Source organism: Saccopteryx bilineata, chromosome 3, assembly GCF_036850765.1.
Source record: "Saccopteryx bilineata isolate mSacBil1 chromosome 3, mSacBil1_pri_phased_curated, whole genome shotgun sequence".
NCBI classification, from domain to species: domain Eukaryota; kingdom Metazoa; phylum Chordata; class Mammalia; order Chiroptera; family Emballonuridae; genus Saccopteryx; species Saccopteryx bilineata.
In genome coordinates this window covers 13,994,641-14,009,909 of record NC_089492.1, presented here as the reverse complement: position 1 = coordinate 14,009,909, position 15,269 = coordinate 13,994,641, and the positions used below count along the sequence as shown (strand labels likewise).

General features: G+C 43.8%; 1 protein-coding gene across 3 annotated transcripts in view; it reads left to right on the top strand.

Annotated features, from left to right (window-relative positions):
* Positions 1-15,269, top strand: part of TBC1D31 (TBC1 domain family member 31) — a 55,000-nt gene extending 39,731 nt beyond the window's left edge. The window contains exons 17-22 of one of the 3 annotated variants that reach the window (XM_066265738.1): positions 756-848; positions 3,352-3,492; positions 4,549-4,743; positions 6,995-7,133; positions 12,441-12,536; positions 14,935-15,269. In XM_066265738.1, the coding sequence (XP_066121835.1) occupies positions 756-848; positions 3,352-3,492; positions 4,549-4,743; positions 6,995-7,133; positions 12,441-12,536; positions 14,935-15,068 (798 nt within the window). In that variant the 3' untranslated portion in view covers positions 15,069-15,269. Of the gene's footprint in view, positions 1-755; positions 849-3,351; positions 3,493-4,548; positions 4,744-6,994; positions 7,134-12,440; positions 12,537-12,643; positions 13,605-14,934 lie in introns of those variants that run through there. The other 2 variants (XM_066265739.1, XR_010730218.1) reach the window with 2 other exon arrangements.

The following is a 15,269-nucleotide window of genomic DNA, read 5'->3' as shown; positions in this document are numbered from 1 at the left end:
ATTTAAGAAGCTTAAACATTCTATATTTTTATCCACTGCAAATTTAAATTGCTCAAGTTTTTCTAACTCATAATATTGGCAAATATAATATGGTGAGAATCTGCCATCTGTTCTCCCAGTCTGGGTAGAGAAGCATATGGTAATTGTGCTTTCATTTTAGAAAATTAAGCTTAACTTTAACTCAGACTCCATTCCTAGATTTCTCAGTGAATGTTAACATAATGTCAATTACTCTAGTTTCACAAAAACCCAATACCTGTTATTTCAAATACTTGGAGTGGCCCTGGCCGATTGGCTCAGTGGTAGAGCGTCGGCTTGGCGTGCAGAAGTCCCAGGTTCGATTCCTGGCCAGGGCACACAGGAGAAACACCCATCTGCTTCTCCACCCCTCCCCCTCTCCTTCCTCTCTGTCTCTCTCTTCCCCTCCCGCAGCCAAGGCTCCATTGGAGCAAAGATGGCCCGGGTGCTGGGGATGGCTCCTTGGCCTCTGCCCCAGGCGCTAGAGTGGCTCTGGTCACAACAGAGCGACTCCCCAGAGGGGCAGAGCATTGCCCCTTGGTGGGCGTGCCGGGTGGATCCCGGTCAGGCGCATGCGGGAGTCTGTCTGACTGTCTCTCCCCATTTCCAGCTTCAGAAAAATACCAAAAAAAACAACAAAAACTTGGAAGTGGGGTGTTCAGATTACAAGATTACTGAATGTATTAAACCAAAATCTTTTTGTTATTCAATGTGGGTGTTTTTTTTTTTTACCATAGGTACAAATGAGAGATCAAGAAATTGCTACCACAGCCAAAGACCTAGAAATGAGACATTTGGAACTCGAATCACAAAAAAGACTTTATGAGAAGGTATAAATCAGCTATTTCTAATACCAACTCTTTTTAGACAGTATTTATTCAGTTTTTTAATGTTCATATTATTTGTTTTCTTTTTAAGAAAAGCATAGTTCATCCAGGATTGTAAGGTAGTCAAAATGTCTGAACGCAGTTTGTGGGGCTTTTTTTTTCACTTAATAAAATTCTTTTTCTAAATGGCTGCTTCTCTTTGTAGTCGTCATTTCCGGGGACGCTGGATGAGCTGAAACTTAAACTTCTTTTTCGTTGTTGGTAATTGAAATGGTTTCCAACATTTGGCAATTAACTTCTTCACCCATATATCTTCTCTGCATTTATTTTTTAACCAGTAACTACAGTGTTATGTCTCAGAAATTGTCCCTGGGTAGATTAGTTACAAATTATTAGGTCTCTGCCTCGCAGAGTAGCTAGGAATTTCAAAGTATATTCTATAGAATATTAATAACTATTATTTAGTAAAATGGGTGGTAATAAATACAAGTAGTAGAAGTTTTTCATGCCAAATTTGATTTGGGTCTGATGGTGTTCAACAGATGTCTCCAGGAAAAAGGTTTTTTTAAGTATGTAGTTGAATTCTGAGTCAGGTCAAACATTTTTATTTTTAATTAATTACATGGTAATTATGCTGCCAATAGATAGAAAACTAGGGAAAAAAATTCCTCAGTCAAGAAATAACTGCTAATATCATCAATAAGGATAAATGAGAACATTTGGTACTCTGCTTTCCTAACTTAACTCTTCATGATACTGTTTGCTCTTCTCGCCACCCCCACCACTGTCCCCACTAGCACTCATCTGGGTCCCCTGCCCCCTGATTTACTTTCTGTCTCTTAATTTGCCTGAAATGATGCAATTTGTGGGGTTTTTGTGATGGTTTTTTTCAGGTAGCCTAATATTTTCAAGGTTCATTCATGTTGTAGCTTGAGTCAGTACTTGAATAGCTGAATGAGTGTTCCATTGTATAGACAGATCACATTTTTCATCCATTCATCGGCTGGTGGATATTTGGGTTGTTTTCACTTTTTGACTGTGGTGAGCAGTGCTGCTATGAGTATTCACATACAACTTTTTGTTTGGACATACATTTTTATGTCTCTTAGAGATAAGGAGTATAGAGTCCCAGTTTCTCTTCATTCTCATGAACAGTTGTTACTGTCTGTTCTTTAGATTACAGCCATACACATAGTAGATGTGAAGTGGTATTTTATTGTGGTTATGATCTGCCTTTCCCTTATGATGAGTGGTGTCAAACATCTTTTCATATGTTTATTGGCCATTATTATATCTTCTTAGGAGATCATGTGGTTAATATCTATTCAAAGTATGGAGGGCCGTATTTTTTGGTTTTGAATATGTCATGTAATTTTTCTCTTGAAAATGAGACATTTTAAATAAATATAATGTGGCAAATCAGATTCTCCTCCCTCCCCAGAGTTTCTTATTGTTTCTTTGCTTAGTGACTTTTCTGAATTAATTCTGTAAAGTCTCTAGCCTTTGCCATCTGTAGCCTCTTAAGACCCTACTCAGGTAGCTTAGTGATTGGACAGAGATTTCCTTAGGTGCCTTGAAGCAGCCAGCCTCTAGCCTTGCCAAGGGGCTCTGTGTACATCATGTTGGGGATGCCTTTGAACATTACATAGTTTACAACTCTGTTAGATTTCACTCCCTGATTGTGCCAAACCTCAGTTCACGGGAGTTGACGGCCCAGGGCCTTCTGGGATCTGAGCTTTCACATAGCCCTTGGCATGTGCACATTCTCACACGTGCACTTGGCCTTCTGTGGTCCCAGGGATCTGTCAGAGTTCTCCAGAGCCCTCTGTGGACATCAGTTCCCGGCTTTTCCTATAAAGCTTTCTGATTAGCCTGTTTCTACCAGTGGATCCACTGCCTCAGGCAGCCAATATATTCAGCAGTTTCCTCCGATGGTGTTCAACAAATGTCTCCGGGAGAAGGCTTTTCAAAGTAGTTGAATTCCGAGTCAGGTCAGATAAGGACAGACTTGGGAGTGGGCTGTTTCAGAACCATTGGACAGGTTAAAGGATGACTGTTGTCGGGAGTGGGGGTTTGAAGGAGCTCCAACTCTGTTTTGCGCCCCACATTGGCTGCCTGGCTATTGGATTTCAAGACGAATGCAGAGAGAGGTTACAGGTAGCATGAAAACAGGAATAGTGCAAGTTACAAAAGCCACGATGCTTGCTGTTCTTGCCAAGATTCAGCCTTCTTTATGAATAAATGCTCCTCAGGTTGGTGCAAGCTTTCAGTTAATTAACAGAGTTCTGAAATAGCTGGTTTTGCCAGGGTTCTCAAAGCTTTTGAGGATGAGAGAACTTTCAGAGGTCCTTACCGCTCTTTGTCTTTTTACTTTGAAAACTAGATGATTACAGTGTTTATTTGTGTGCATATTAGTATTCTGAGAGGGAAACATCATTTTTGTGTTCTAGCATTATTATTATAGATCAGTGATTTTTTTTTTCTTAACCAATGATTTCTTTAACAGAATCTTGCTAGAAATCAAGACACTATTGCAAAAGAAATGAGAGAAGCTACAGATGCCTATAGACGGAAAGTGGATCTTGAAGAACGCTTGTTTCACAGACTGATAGAAACGGGTCAAACTCAGAGCCGAAAATCTCAGAAGGTGAAAATGGGATCAATTTAGTAGAAAGGGGAGAAATTGCCATCTGCCATCATTGTAGAAGAAGAAATTCAAAATTGAACTCCGTGAAGTCGAGTTCCTCATTTCTTTGCCTTGGTTAACAGAGTATCTATTACAGAATCTCCCATTATTTTACTTGCAGGCTACTTTATTGGCAGCAACACAGATGTGCCTTTTATACTCTGAGAATTTTGTGACTCAGAAGAAAATACACAGGAACTAGTAACTTTATGAATTGTAGTCGCCTACAGTGTTATGTCTCAGAAATTGTCCCTGAGTAGATTAGTTACAAATTATCAGGTCTCTGCCTGGCAGGTAGCCAGGAGTTTCAGAGTGTATTGTGTAGAATAGTAATGACTATTATTCAGTAAAATGAGCGGTAACAAGTAATTATTAGAAGTTTTTCGTGCTGCGTTTGAGGATATGGTACATTGTGAATCTTGAAGAAAAATTTCCAAACTTATTGTGGAGAAATTCTGGCTTAAATGAATTTAAATGGAATTTAAGACCTTCAAGAAATAATGTAAAAAAAAAAAAAAAAAAAAAGAAAGAAATAATGTTCTCTCTTGTCCCTTAAACAGAATGTGAAGTGGGTCTGTGGCAGGGCCTGGCCCTGGTCCAAAAGCCAGGAGTGGTGTTCGAGTTCCCGCCTTCTGTTCGGCAACAGTCCTGGGCGGATACCCTCAGAATATTCCCACCATTTTTTTCCTTAAAGACCTTTGTCCAGTCTATAAGCATGGGCTCTTGTGACTCCTTTTCAAAAGGTTAACATAGACATTGTTTAATCCCACTATCCCTTAGCAAGTTCTGGACCTTGGCTGTCCATTCGAACCACCTGAAGAACTTTCTACAAGTACCAATAGCCAGCCACCCTGGAGACGATTTCACTGACCTGGATTAGGGGCTAAACACTTAGAGGTGATTTAATATGCACCCAGGATTACAAACAGCTGCCCTGGACACTTGGCTACACTAAATGAATATATCACAATTATATCTAGTCTGACCTTGTTTCTGAAATTTACAATTTTTTCTTAGCTAATTGAGGAAAACTTGGTAAAAGCCGAACAGGCCTGTCTGCAGACTGACTGGCGAATGCAAGCTTTACATAAACAAAGGCGTGATGATCTACAGCGCAGTGAGTGTTACCGGGAAGTGGCCAGACTCCTTCAGCAGAACAGAAGGGAGGAAAGAGAAGTGCTACATGCAATGAGGGGGAAGGAAGCTGAAAAGGTAAGAGGGATGTTATGAACTTGTTACGATTTAAATTTATATATTTTTTTATCTAATCAAATGACAAAAGCATCAAACCAAGTAATTTTTTTGTTGGAAAATATCTTAAACGTGATCTAATTTTAATAGCTATTGCTCAGAGGAGTCTAGTATTGATGCAGGCTACCTACAAATGACCCTCTTATTTGTGTGAGCGAGTCTCAGCTGCCCAGGTTTGTTCTGGCTGCCTGCATAATGTTACTACTTTACCTAATTCTTTGTACTTATGATGTGAAAGATGTTGAACAGTTAAGAATTTTTTGTAGTTGCTAATAACAAAGACCAAAATAACACTGCCAATAAGCATGGTAGACGTTTTTCTTTTTCTCCGGGAAGTCTGGAGGTAGGCAGTCCAGGGTTAGTGTCCCGGCTCCAAGGTCATCAGGGAAGCTGCCTCCTGCAGCCTTTCTGCACTCCTGCCCGCTTCATGCCTTTCATTGTCCAGGATGCCTTACCATCCAGGATGATGGGGTTTCAGCTGTCATTCAACAGGAAGAAGGTAGGACAGAAATGCAGAAGGTTCCACCTCCTACCTGAGACGATTCCTTTTGAACGCCTTTCCAGATTTCCCAGATCACATTTCTAGCCACGTTTGGCTGCAAGAGAAGTTAAAATGGAATATTTTTAGCAGGGAGCATTATCATCCCAAAGAAGACCCAGAGAATGGGTTTTGAGGAGAAGGCAGACTTAAGAGTATATATCACACATATGTATCTTCCGGGTGATCCTCCTTGAGCATCCCTGGGACCTGTGCCCTGTGGGCACAGCAGACACGGTGGCCTTCACTAAGGACACTGAGGAGCCAGGGACAGATCAGGAACTAGAAAACTGGCTTTAGCTCATTCCTCTTTCTGCTACTGGATCACAGTGTCTATTCTGAAAGCTTTTCATAATGTATTTCCTTCAAGTCCCTATTCCAGATCTATCTTTCTCCTACCCTGTGCCAGGGCATAACGCTTTCACTCCGGGACGGGGGTGGGAGTGGTGCCCAGACCACTGAGCTCTCCTCGGGAGAACTGCAAGGCCACATCTGAGGGTAAGGTTGCTGGCACAGGGGCTAGCCCAGGCCTGGCCAACAGTGTTTGCCCCCGGGCCAGATTAGAAAGAAAACTTTTTTCATGGGCTGGACAAAATATTAAAATTTAAAAATGTTAAATACAAAAACGATACATTTAAGTAAACAAAATTTTATTATGTAATTTGTGAATAAATGTGAGTGAAAAAAATTTTAATATACAATATTACTTTAATAAATAGATTTTAATAAAAATATAATTACATACCGAATAAATATCCAAACTATCGCAATCAAAACAATATTTAATTAATAGAATGAGCTTGAAGGGGTTATATTACAAATAAAACAATTATTTCATTTTACAAACAGCCTGGACACGTTTTCAGTTATCAACTGCAGCTATTGTCTGTGATGCCACTTGATTCAGCACACTGACCACAAAATAACGAATTGTTTGACCTTGGGTGCGCACCGGCAAACTCCGCCTAAAAGAATGTGGGTTTCACATCGCCACTAAACATCAAACAGTTCATATCGAGTACAAACAAATACAAAAGTTGTAAATCTTTATAATGGAATTAAAAAAAAAAGTATCGCGAATCCATTTGACCAATTATTGGAAGTTAACCTTAGATTAGTCACATGCAGAATTCCTTTCCGTGTATCACTGTCTTCTTAAATATCTTGATTTCCAATAATCAAAGTCGCTTCTGCTTCTGAGTAGCTGAGATTTTAAAGTAGCGGAGAATATTAAAAATTTAATTGTAGGCTGCATAAACTCATTATGTGGGCTGGATGCTTCCCGCGGGCTGTATGTTGGCCATGCCTGGGCTAGAGGATAGGATTCGGTGTTGCCCTCCTGTAGGTAAAATGGTGTATTTGAGAGTACACTGAGAATCGTAGGGCTTTTCATGGGATGCAGGCAGGGTTCCTCCTTTGTGGCTGTGTATTGAAATCAACTGTTAACTCAGTGACAGTCAGGACCTATATGCGTGCAGTTGGGGTACTGAGCGACATTGGAAGTGCCTCTGCTTTCCAGGTTCTTCGCTGCCTTGGGCAAGCAGGCCCCTGAGTCACCCTCATGCCGCCCCGGCCCTGCCTGCCCGAGAGGAAGGGGAGAGCTGCTTCCACTCTGGGCCGGAACTTGCATTCGCACAATTCTTACGGGGTTTTTTTCCACTTATTTATATTTAGTGGGAGGAAGCTGAAGAAAAAGACTTACAGTTGAAATCAGAAAAGAAAATTTCTGCTCTTTCAGACGCATCTAGAAAGTGGTTTCTAGAGGAGGAGATAAAAGATGTTTCGGAACAGGCTGAACACCCACAGAGTACAGGTGAGTGCCGTGCTGCCCTTCCCCTGGCGGGACGCGGGCCCACTCATTCAAGGTGGTCTCTCACCAGAAGTCACAAGTCCTTGACTTTTACTCAGATTGTCGCTCAGAGGAAAGGTAATGCCGAGTCGCCATTTTTTGGTCAGAGTGGGCTGGGGTGGTGTGGCTGTTAAACAGCTTCAGTCAAAAAAAATTTTCCAGCATCCTGTGGAATTCTGTTTTAGTCCATGGTTCTGTGGTCCTTGGCATCCCTTTCATGTTCCCAAAGTGCCATTTCTAGTTTATTTTAGTAAAAATGTGGCTTTGCCAATAGCTGGTTCAATATAACAGCTTTACTGATATATAATTCACATGCCGTACCTTTCACCTGTTTACTGTGTACAAGTCAGTGGTATTGTATTACCATATATTAAAAAGTATATTCAGTTATGTAACCATTACCACAATTTTAAAACATTTTCAGCACCCCAGAATAAAACCTGTACCCAAGCCCTGGCCGGTTGGCTCAGTGGTAGAGCGTCGGCCTGGCGTGCAGAAGTCCCGGGTTCGATTCCCGGCCAGGGCACACAGGAGAAGCGCCCATCTGCTTCTACACCCCTCCCCCTCTCCTTCCTCTCTGTCTCTCTCTTCCCCTCCCGCAGCCAAGGCTCCATTGGAGCAAAGATGGCCCGGGCGCTCGGGATGGCTCCTTGGCCTCTGCCCCAGGCGCTAGAGTAGCTCTGGTCACGACAGAGCGACGCCCCGGAGGGGCAGAGCATCGCCCCCTGGTGGGCAGAGAGTAGCCCCTGGTGGGCGTGCCGGGTGGATCCCGGTTGGGTGCATGCGGGAGTCTATCTGACTGTCTTTCCCCGTTTCCAGCTTCAGAAAAATACAAAACAAAAACAAAAACCCTGTACCCATATGTAGTCATTGCCCATTTCCTGTCACTCTCCCTATCCCCCAACCCCCACTGCTCCCAACCACTAATCTACTTCCTGTCTCTATAGATTTGCCTATCAGGAAATTTCATACAAGTGTAATCATACAGTGTGTGGTTCTTTGTATCTAACTTCTTTTACCTGACAATGTTTTGAGGTTCAACCACATTGTAGTACATATCAGTGCATCATTTCAAAATTCTATTTATCCATTTATCAGTTGCTAGACATTTGGATTATGTCCACTTGTTGGACACATTTTATGAATAATGCTGCTGTGTGCATTACTTTAATTGTTCACAAATTTGAGAAGTAAAAATATAGGTTAGATCGGGGTAGTCAACCTTCTTATACCTACTGCCCACTTTTGTATCTCTGTTAGTAGTAAAATTTTCTAACTGCCCTCCGGTTCCACAGTAATGGTGATTTATAAAGTAGGGAAGTAACTTTACTTTATAAAATTTATAAAGCAGAGTTACAGCAAGTTAAAGCATATAATTACTTACCAAGTACTTTATGTCGGATTTTCGCTAAGTTTGGCAGAATAAATCTTTATAAAACAACTTACTATAGTTAAATCTATCTTTTTATTTATACTTTGGTTGTTCCACTACCACCCACCATAAAAGCTGGAACGCCCCCTAGTGGGTGGTAGGGAACAGGTTGACTACCACTGGGTTAGATGCTGTCATTATTTAATTATACCTCTTTTTGAAATGACAGGTAACCTCTTATACTTTAGATTTAGGTCCCAGATACCACACAGAGCACTTGGGGAAGTGGGGAATGGAGTGTTAGTCATTGTGTACGAATTCTTTATTTAAAACTTGTTTGCAAAGGTACTTACTGTTAGCAGCAGTTGGTTCAGCTATCTCTGTACTTGAATTCTGGCTAAAAAAGAATTCAGAGGTATGACTCAAATACAAACAAACGTTTATTTCAAAAGTCATAGATGTGGAAGAAGTGAGCCAGCTGGGCTGCGTGGGCCCAGGAAACGAGTTACAGAGGCAGAAGGGCCCTTGGAGCTGAGGAAAACGGAAGCAAGGATGATGCCGCTGGGGAAGATGAGGGGTGAAAGGAGAGACAGAGAGAGACAGAGAGAGCGGGGTCTTCTGTCCCGAGTGGTCCTTAGGGTTTTTATCGGTTTTCTAAAGGCAGACAGCCTCGGGGAGGTCCCGGGGGAGGATCACAGTAGAATGTTCATCAGCTCTCCAGGTGTGTCCTTTCAGGGTCGTCATCTCCACCGACTGGCGCTGAGGCGGGGGGTCATTGGTCATTGCATCTGGCCCTGAGGTCAGCCGTGCCGGGCTCGGTCTGCTCTCACTGCGTTTCTGTGCCTGGAGCTGAAACACCACTGAGGCCTAAGTGTCATCTCTAGTTTGACCAAAACTCTGACTCTGGTCAGCAGAGCCAAGTCTTTGTTCTTAAGATTACTCGATGTGGATTAGAACCTCCCTGTCCAGAGGCCTTAATGGTCAAGGGAGTGGTCGTGCAAGGGCTTGTAGGGGAGTGTAGGAGGCTTCTCTCCAGCCCCTTGTTTCTCCTTTAAAGGGATCTGTCACATGACCAGCGACATGCCGGGGAGGAAAGGTCAGGGAAGGAACCACTGACCGGGGATATGCCAGGGCAGGACAGGGCCCCGTGGGGTGAGGCCGCAGCCCAGTTTGCCCATTGGAGGCACCCAGGGCTCTCCGCTCTGGTGACCCTCCATCCCGGCCGGTTGTTCCTGCTCTGCTCACGTCTGTGTCACTGCCCACTCTACCAGAACCACTGACCGGGGATATGCCAGGGCAGGACAGGGCCCCGTGGGGGTGAGGTCGCAGCCTAGTTTGCTGTTGGAGGCACCCAGGGCTCTCCGCTCTGGGACCCTCCATCCAGGTCTGTGTCACTGCCCAGGGCTGCACTCTCCCTGACCCTGCCACACCCACCTTGCATTACAAAGAAAATAATCTTGAGGCTTCTAGAGAATGTGTGGATTTAGAAATAGAGAAAGAGAAGGAACTGCGAAGAGCTTCCCTCATGAGTGGCGCTTCTGCCCCCATGCTGTCTTCCCACCGTGCTACCGAAATTTTTTTAATCTTTCCTAAATTTCACCAGTGAGAGAGGATTTGGTTCATAATCATCCATTTTGCAAAGGCAACAGTGTAAGGATTTTTCATTTCCTCAGTCAGTATGTATAAATTAAACCAAAGTCATTCCATCCTAGAACAGAGAGGTAATCGGCTATAATTAGGAAAATGGCATTCCTGGAGGAGCTCGGCGTGGTCGTCACTCAGGGCCGAGGAGGGCGGACACATTGCTGTCGGCCCAGGGGAGCTGCTCGCTGTCGGAGTCCTCACAGCGCGGCCCTCTGGGAAGATGCACTGACCATGTTGGCAGGACGGACGTAGGGCGGACGGGAGAGCAGGACTGAGCGCTCAGAGTGGGAAGGACCTGGAGAGCCAGCATCGCTAAGTGAGTCACCTCCAGGTCGCAGAGGAGTCGCCCAGCCTGTGCCAGACCACGTGCTGCGCTGGCCAGCTCACTGCCTGTTCCGCTTCTGCCGGGTCTTACTTAAAAGTTCTTTTTTACTTATGTAAGGAATCTGCTTTTCTTGCTTTTTTGTTTTAATTCTCTCATTGGAAACTTCTCAGGAGCGGTGCAGATGACATTTCCTCCCTCCGCCTCATGACAGCCCTTCAGACATGTAAAGGTGACTCTCATGTTCCATCCCCCACACCAGTTCAAATTAGTCATTTGGTAATTAGTCAAATTGTCTTAATGACTCATTGAGCTAAAACTGAGTTAAAAGCATTAGCTAAAGCTGTTGAGATTGGGTAAGAGCAGGCATCTTTTTTTTTTTTTTTTTTTTTTTTTTTTACTTTTATTTATTCACTTTAGAGAGGAGAGAGAGAGAGAGAGGAGAGAGAGACAGGGGGGAGGAGCTGGAAGCATCAACTCCCATATGTGCCTTGACCAGGCAAGCCCAGGGTTTCGAACCGGCGACCTCAGCATTTCCAGGTCAACGCTTTATCCACTGCGCCACCACAGGTCAGGCGAGAGCAGGCATCTTAATGAGTGTGACCCAAACATTGTGGGCCTGACTCGAGGAGGCTTGGACCTGAGAGATGGGAGCAGAAAAGAAGGGACAGTCAGAAGTGGCGTTGGGATGATCAAAAGGACTGTGGCGTCCGGTTGGACATGAAGCCGTGGGACTTAGGGAACCTCTGAACTGAAGGGAGTGAGTGATGGAAAGTGGGGGTGGGTGCCAGTTCCATGTGGAACACTGCTGGGCTTACCGCTTCAGAAGGTCTCCGGTAAAACTTGCCTGTTGGTGGCTCTGATTACGTGTGTGTGTGTGTGTGTGTGTGTGTGTGTGTGTGTGTGTTTCGGGATTAGGTCAGCTCTCAGGGAAGGCTTGCTCTTACATTTCATAATCCCTTCCAGTAAATCCCCCAACATCTGTATTTTTGAGTGGTTTGTTGGCTTTTTGTTTTGTTAAGGGTGTTTTTTGTTTTTTCTTTTCTGAAGCTGGAAACGGGGAGAGACAGTCAGACAGACTCCCGCATGCGCCCGACCGGGATCCACCCGTCACGCCCACCAGGGGGCGATGCTCTGCCTCTCCGGGGCGTCGCTCTGCCACGACCAGAGCCACTCTAGCGCCTGGGGCAGAGGCCAAGGAGCCATCCCCAGCACCCGGGCCATCTTTGCTCCAGTGGAGCCTCGGCTGCGGGAGGGGAAGAGAGAGACAGAGAGGAAGGAGGGGGTGGGGGTGGAGAAGCAAATGGGCGCTTCTCCTGTGTGCCCTGGCCAGGAATCGAACCCAGGTCCCCCACATGCCAGGCCGACCCTCTACCGCTGAGCCAACCGGCCAGGGCATTAAGGGTGTTTTTAAAGTACTTTGCCAAACCTGTGCTCAGCTGTGAATTCTAACGGCACTTCCCTGGCCGTTTGAATGGGGTCACATTCTTTTTCTCAGCATCCTTCTCAGATCAGAAAAGTCAGGGCTCTTTCTTAACGGAATTAATAAAGACTTTCCACTCACCCCCAGTGTAATGCCGGTGGCCGAGGCCAGGCGGGTCCACACTGGATTCGGGCAGACGGTAGAGAAACTGGAGCCGGAAGGCAGTGGGCCATTCCCATTTAATAAAGTCTCACAACGGCGGACAAGCACACGGGCAGGGGAAACCTCTTCTCAGGCCAACAAAGAGCAAAAATGGTCCCTCACAGCGGCGGACGGGCAACCCACCATCCACGATCCCCCATCTCTAGAGCGCAAGCACCCACAGCCTTATATAGGCCACACGCATGTGCCTCTGCCAGGCGCTCACGCACCAGTCAAGCAAAGTGCGAGCAAGCCTAGCGCAGCTGCCCCACACCTGACATCCTCTTTGTCTCCTTGTTGTTGTAACAGTCGTGCCCAGATGCCAAAATGAGGAGGTCGCCTCAAGCTGTTTGCCTGGAATGACACAATTACACAACATTTCTGAAATGGATTCCTCAACACGGAGTAAGTGATCAACAAGAAAGATTTCTTCTGTGATTTTAAATTTAACAATTTTTAAGCAAGATTGTGACTTAAATGATAATTATGGCATGTCAACGCCATTTCCCCAGGGCATCAGTAATGGAAGCCTAGAGTGGAGGCAGCAAGATTCTCACATTTCCAGCGGGGAAAAGGCTGTATCAGACCGAAACCCAAGCAAAGAAAGTTTGCCAAACCTCACTGATGCATCCCCATATCTCTAGCACCGGCATCGCTGTCCGAACATAGTCGGGGGCTCCAGTAGAAATCTGGTGCTAATGATATGCATAACTGTTTTTACATCCTTGTGAAAAGAAAATCTCAGCATTCGTTCCAAAGCTACTACTTACTTGAATTTTCTTGCCCTGTTCTGGATGGGGTGCTGTGATGGACTGTAGACAGCGCAGGCAGAGTGGCTGGAGGCTGACGGCTTTGTGCAGATGAGCTGACTTGATTCATTGGAGGTTTTGTTCATTTTTGGACGGGGTGGGGTGGAAACAGCTTACAAAAATACAGGCACCAGCCCAGAAAGGAGCTAACAGTTTCGGTAAAATACTTCATTTGTTTTTTGTTTGTGCTGCTTTTATATTTTTTTAATTGAATGTATTGCGGTTACTTTGGTTAATTGAATAGGTGTCAAGTGTACAATCCTATAATATACTGCTCACAAAAATTAGGGAATATTTCAAAATGAATATGAAGTACCTGACCAGGCGGTGGCGCAGTGGATAGAGCGTGGACTGGGATGCCGAGGACCCAGGTTCGAGACCCTGAGGTCGCCAGCTTGAGCACAGGCTCGTCTGGTTTGAGCAAAGCTTGGACCCAAGGTTGCTGGCTCCAGCAAGGGGTTACTCAGTCTGCTGAAGGCCCATGGTCAAGGCACATATGAGAAAGCAATCAATGAACAACTAAGGTATCGCAATGCGCAATGAGAAACTAATGATTGATGCTTCTCATCTCTCTGTTCCTGTCTGTCCATCCCTGTCTATCCCTCTCTCTGATTCTCTGTCTCTGTAAAAAAAAAAAAAAAAAAAAAAGAATATGAAGCTATACAATATCCTCTAATTTTTGTGCGCAGTATACACCATCTGCATATTGTATTGTGGGTTCAGCATTCCTTCTGGTACCATTTATGTCCCCCTTCCCCCCTTCCTTCCCCTCTTCTCCCTGCCCCCACCCCTTCCCTCTGCTAACCTCCATACTGTCGTCTGAGTCTGTGAGTTGGTTGATTTGTTTTTTGCTTGATCCTTTTACCTGTTTTACCCAGCCCCCCCATCCCCACCCCTGCAGCTGTCAGTCTATTCTCTGTATTTATGAATTTTTAAAAGGAGAGGAGAGAGGGGACAGGAAACTGCTAAACTTTATTTCAACTGACTTTTTCAATAAAACTATCATATAGGTGAACCAGAATTTAACAAGGTCGTTTGAGCACTTTTAGAAGAACAATGTTATGTATTATCGCCTAAAGACCAGCTTTGTAACAAATACACATAACAAGTCCTGAGAATCCAGCCTGCGTAAAATGTTTTTGCTAACTCATAATCTTATATCACCTATAAATTCTGTGATAATAGGAATTAAACCGAAAGTTCTTTGTAAGTCAAGTGAAAGTACAAGAGATTCTTCTTAACCCTTCTCTATTCTCATGTGTCAGAACTTTTTAAATTATTCTAAATTCAAAAATTGACTTGAGGACATTTGATAAGTTTAGGTTATTTGGCAGAAAAACAAAGAAACAAAATTTGTATTGCTTGGGAGAAAAAAAGTTTTCAGAAATTGAAGCTGTTTGACTATGCAGCTGAGTTTCAGAGAATTGTATTTTTAAGGTACTTCACATTCCAGCCCCTCTACACCGGTGTGAAATGGCTTACACTTAGACCCATTGTAATATTTTAATCTCGATTCTGGACTCCCCTGTGTCAGCCACTGTTAAAACCATCGGATTTATTTATTTTTACGTAATCACTGGGAAGTGGTCATGGTGTGTACAATATTAATTTTGGCAACTTGGAATGCCTTTTCTCATTACATTAAGCGTCCTAGTGAAGAAACTTTGTTACAAAGAACTCAAATACTCTTTTGAACTGGCTTTGCTCCTAATTTAAAAGATTGTTTCTCCGAAGTAAAAAAATGCTACATACCCAAAAGCTGATAAATTGTCCAGTAGCATTCGTTCAATTTAATGTATAAATATTTAGCTTATAAATGGAACCACATTGGGCCAGGTAATAATATCTCAGGCTTTTGTTTAAGAAATTTGATTTTTGAGAATATGTATTTCATTATTGATTTTTACAACATACTTACCTTTGAAATAAATGCTATATCATCGTTGCTAACATCAGAACATTAAACTATTGCTAATTTAAATTTTGTGTTCAAGTTTCTTTACACCAAAGAAAAATGCAGTGGGACACCGTGGAACAGGACCTTCTGGAGAGAGTGAGGGGCCTCCGCCAGAGAATCGCCACCCAAGCTCGGAACAAGTGCCAGACGCCTCATCTCTTGGCCACATAGGAGGCCGGTCACCTAGAAAGAGTCCAAGAGAGCAATACCAATTTTGCAATCAATGACACTGATTTTTAGATAATTTATTTTTAATTCCTGTAAAGATCAACATTTTGTATCGACAACTGTGTATAAAAATTATGTGTTCTATTTAATTCTTATGTGTTTGGCTTGTAAATGGCTTCTGGTACTTTTCACAATAAAAAAATT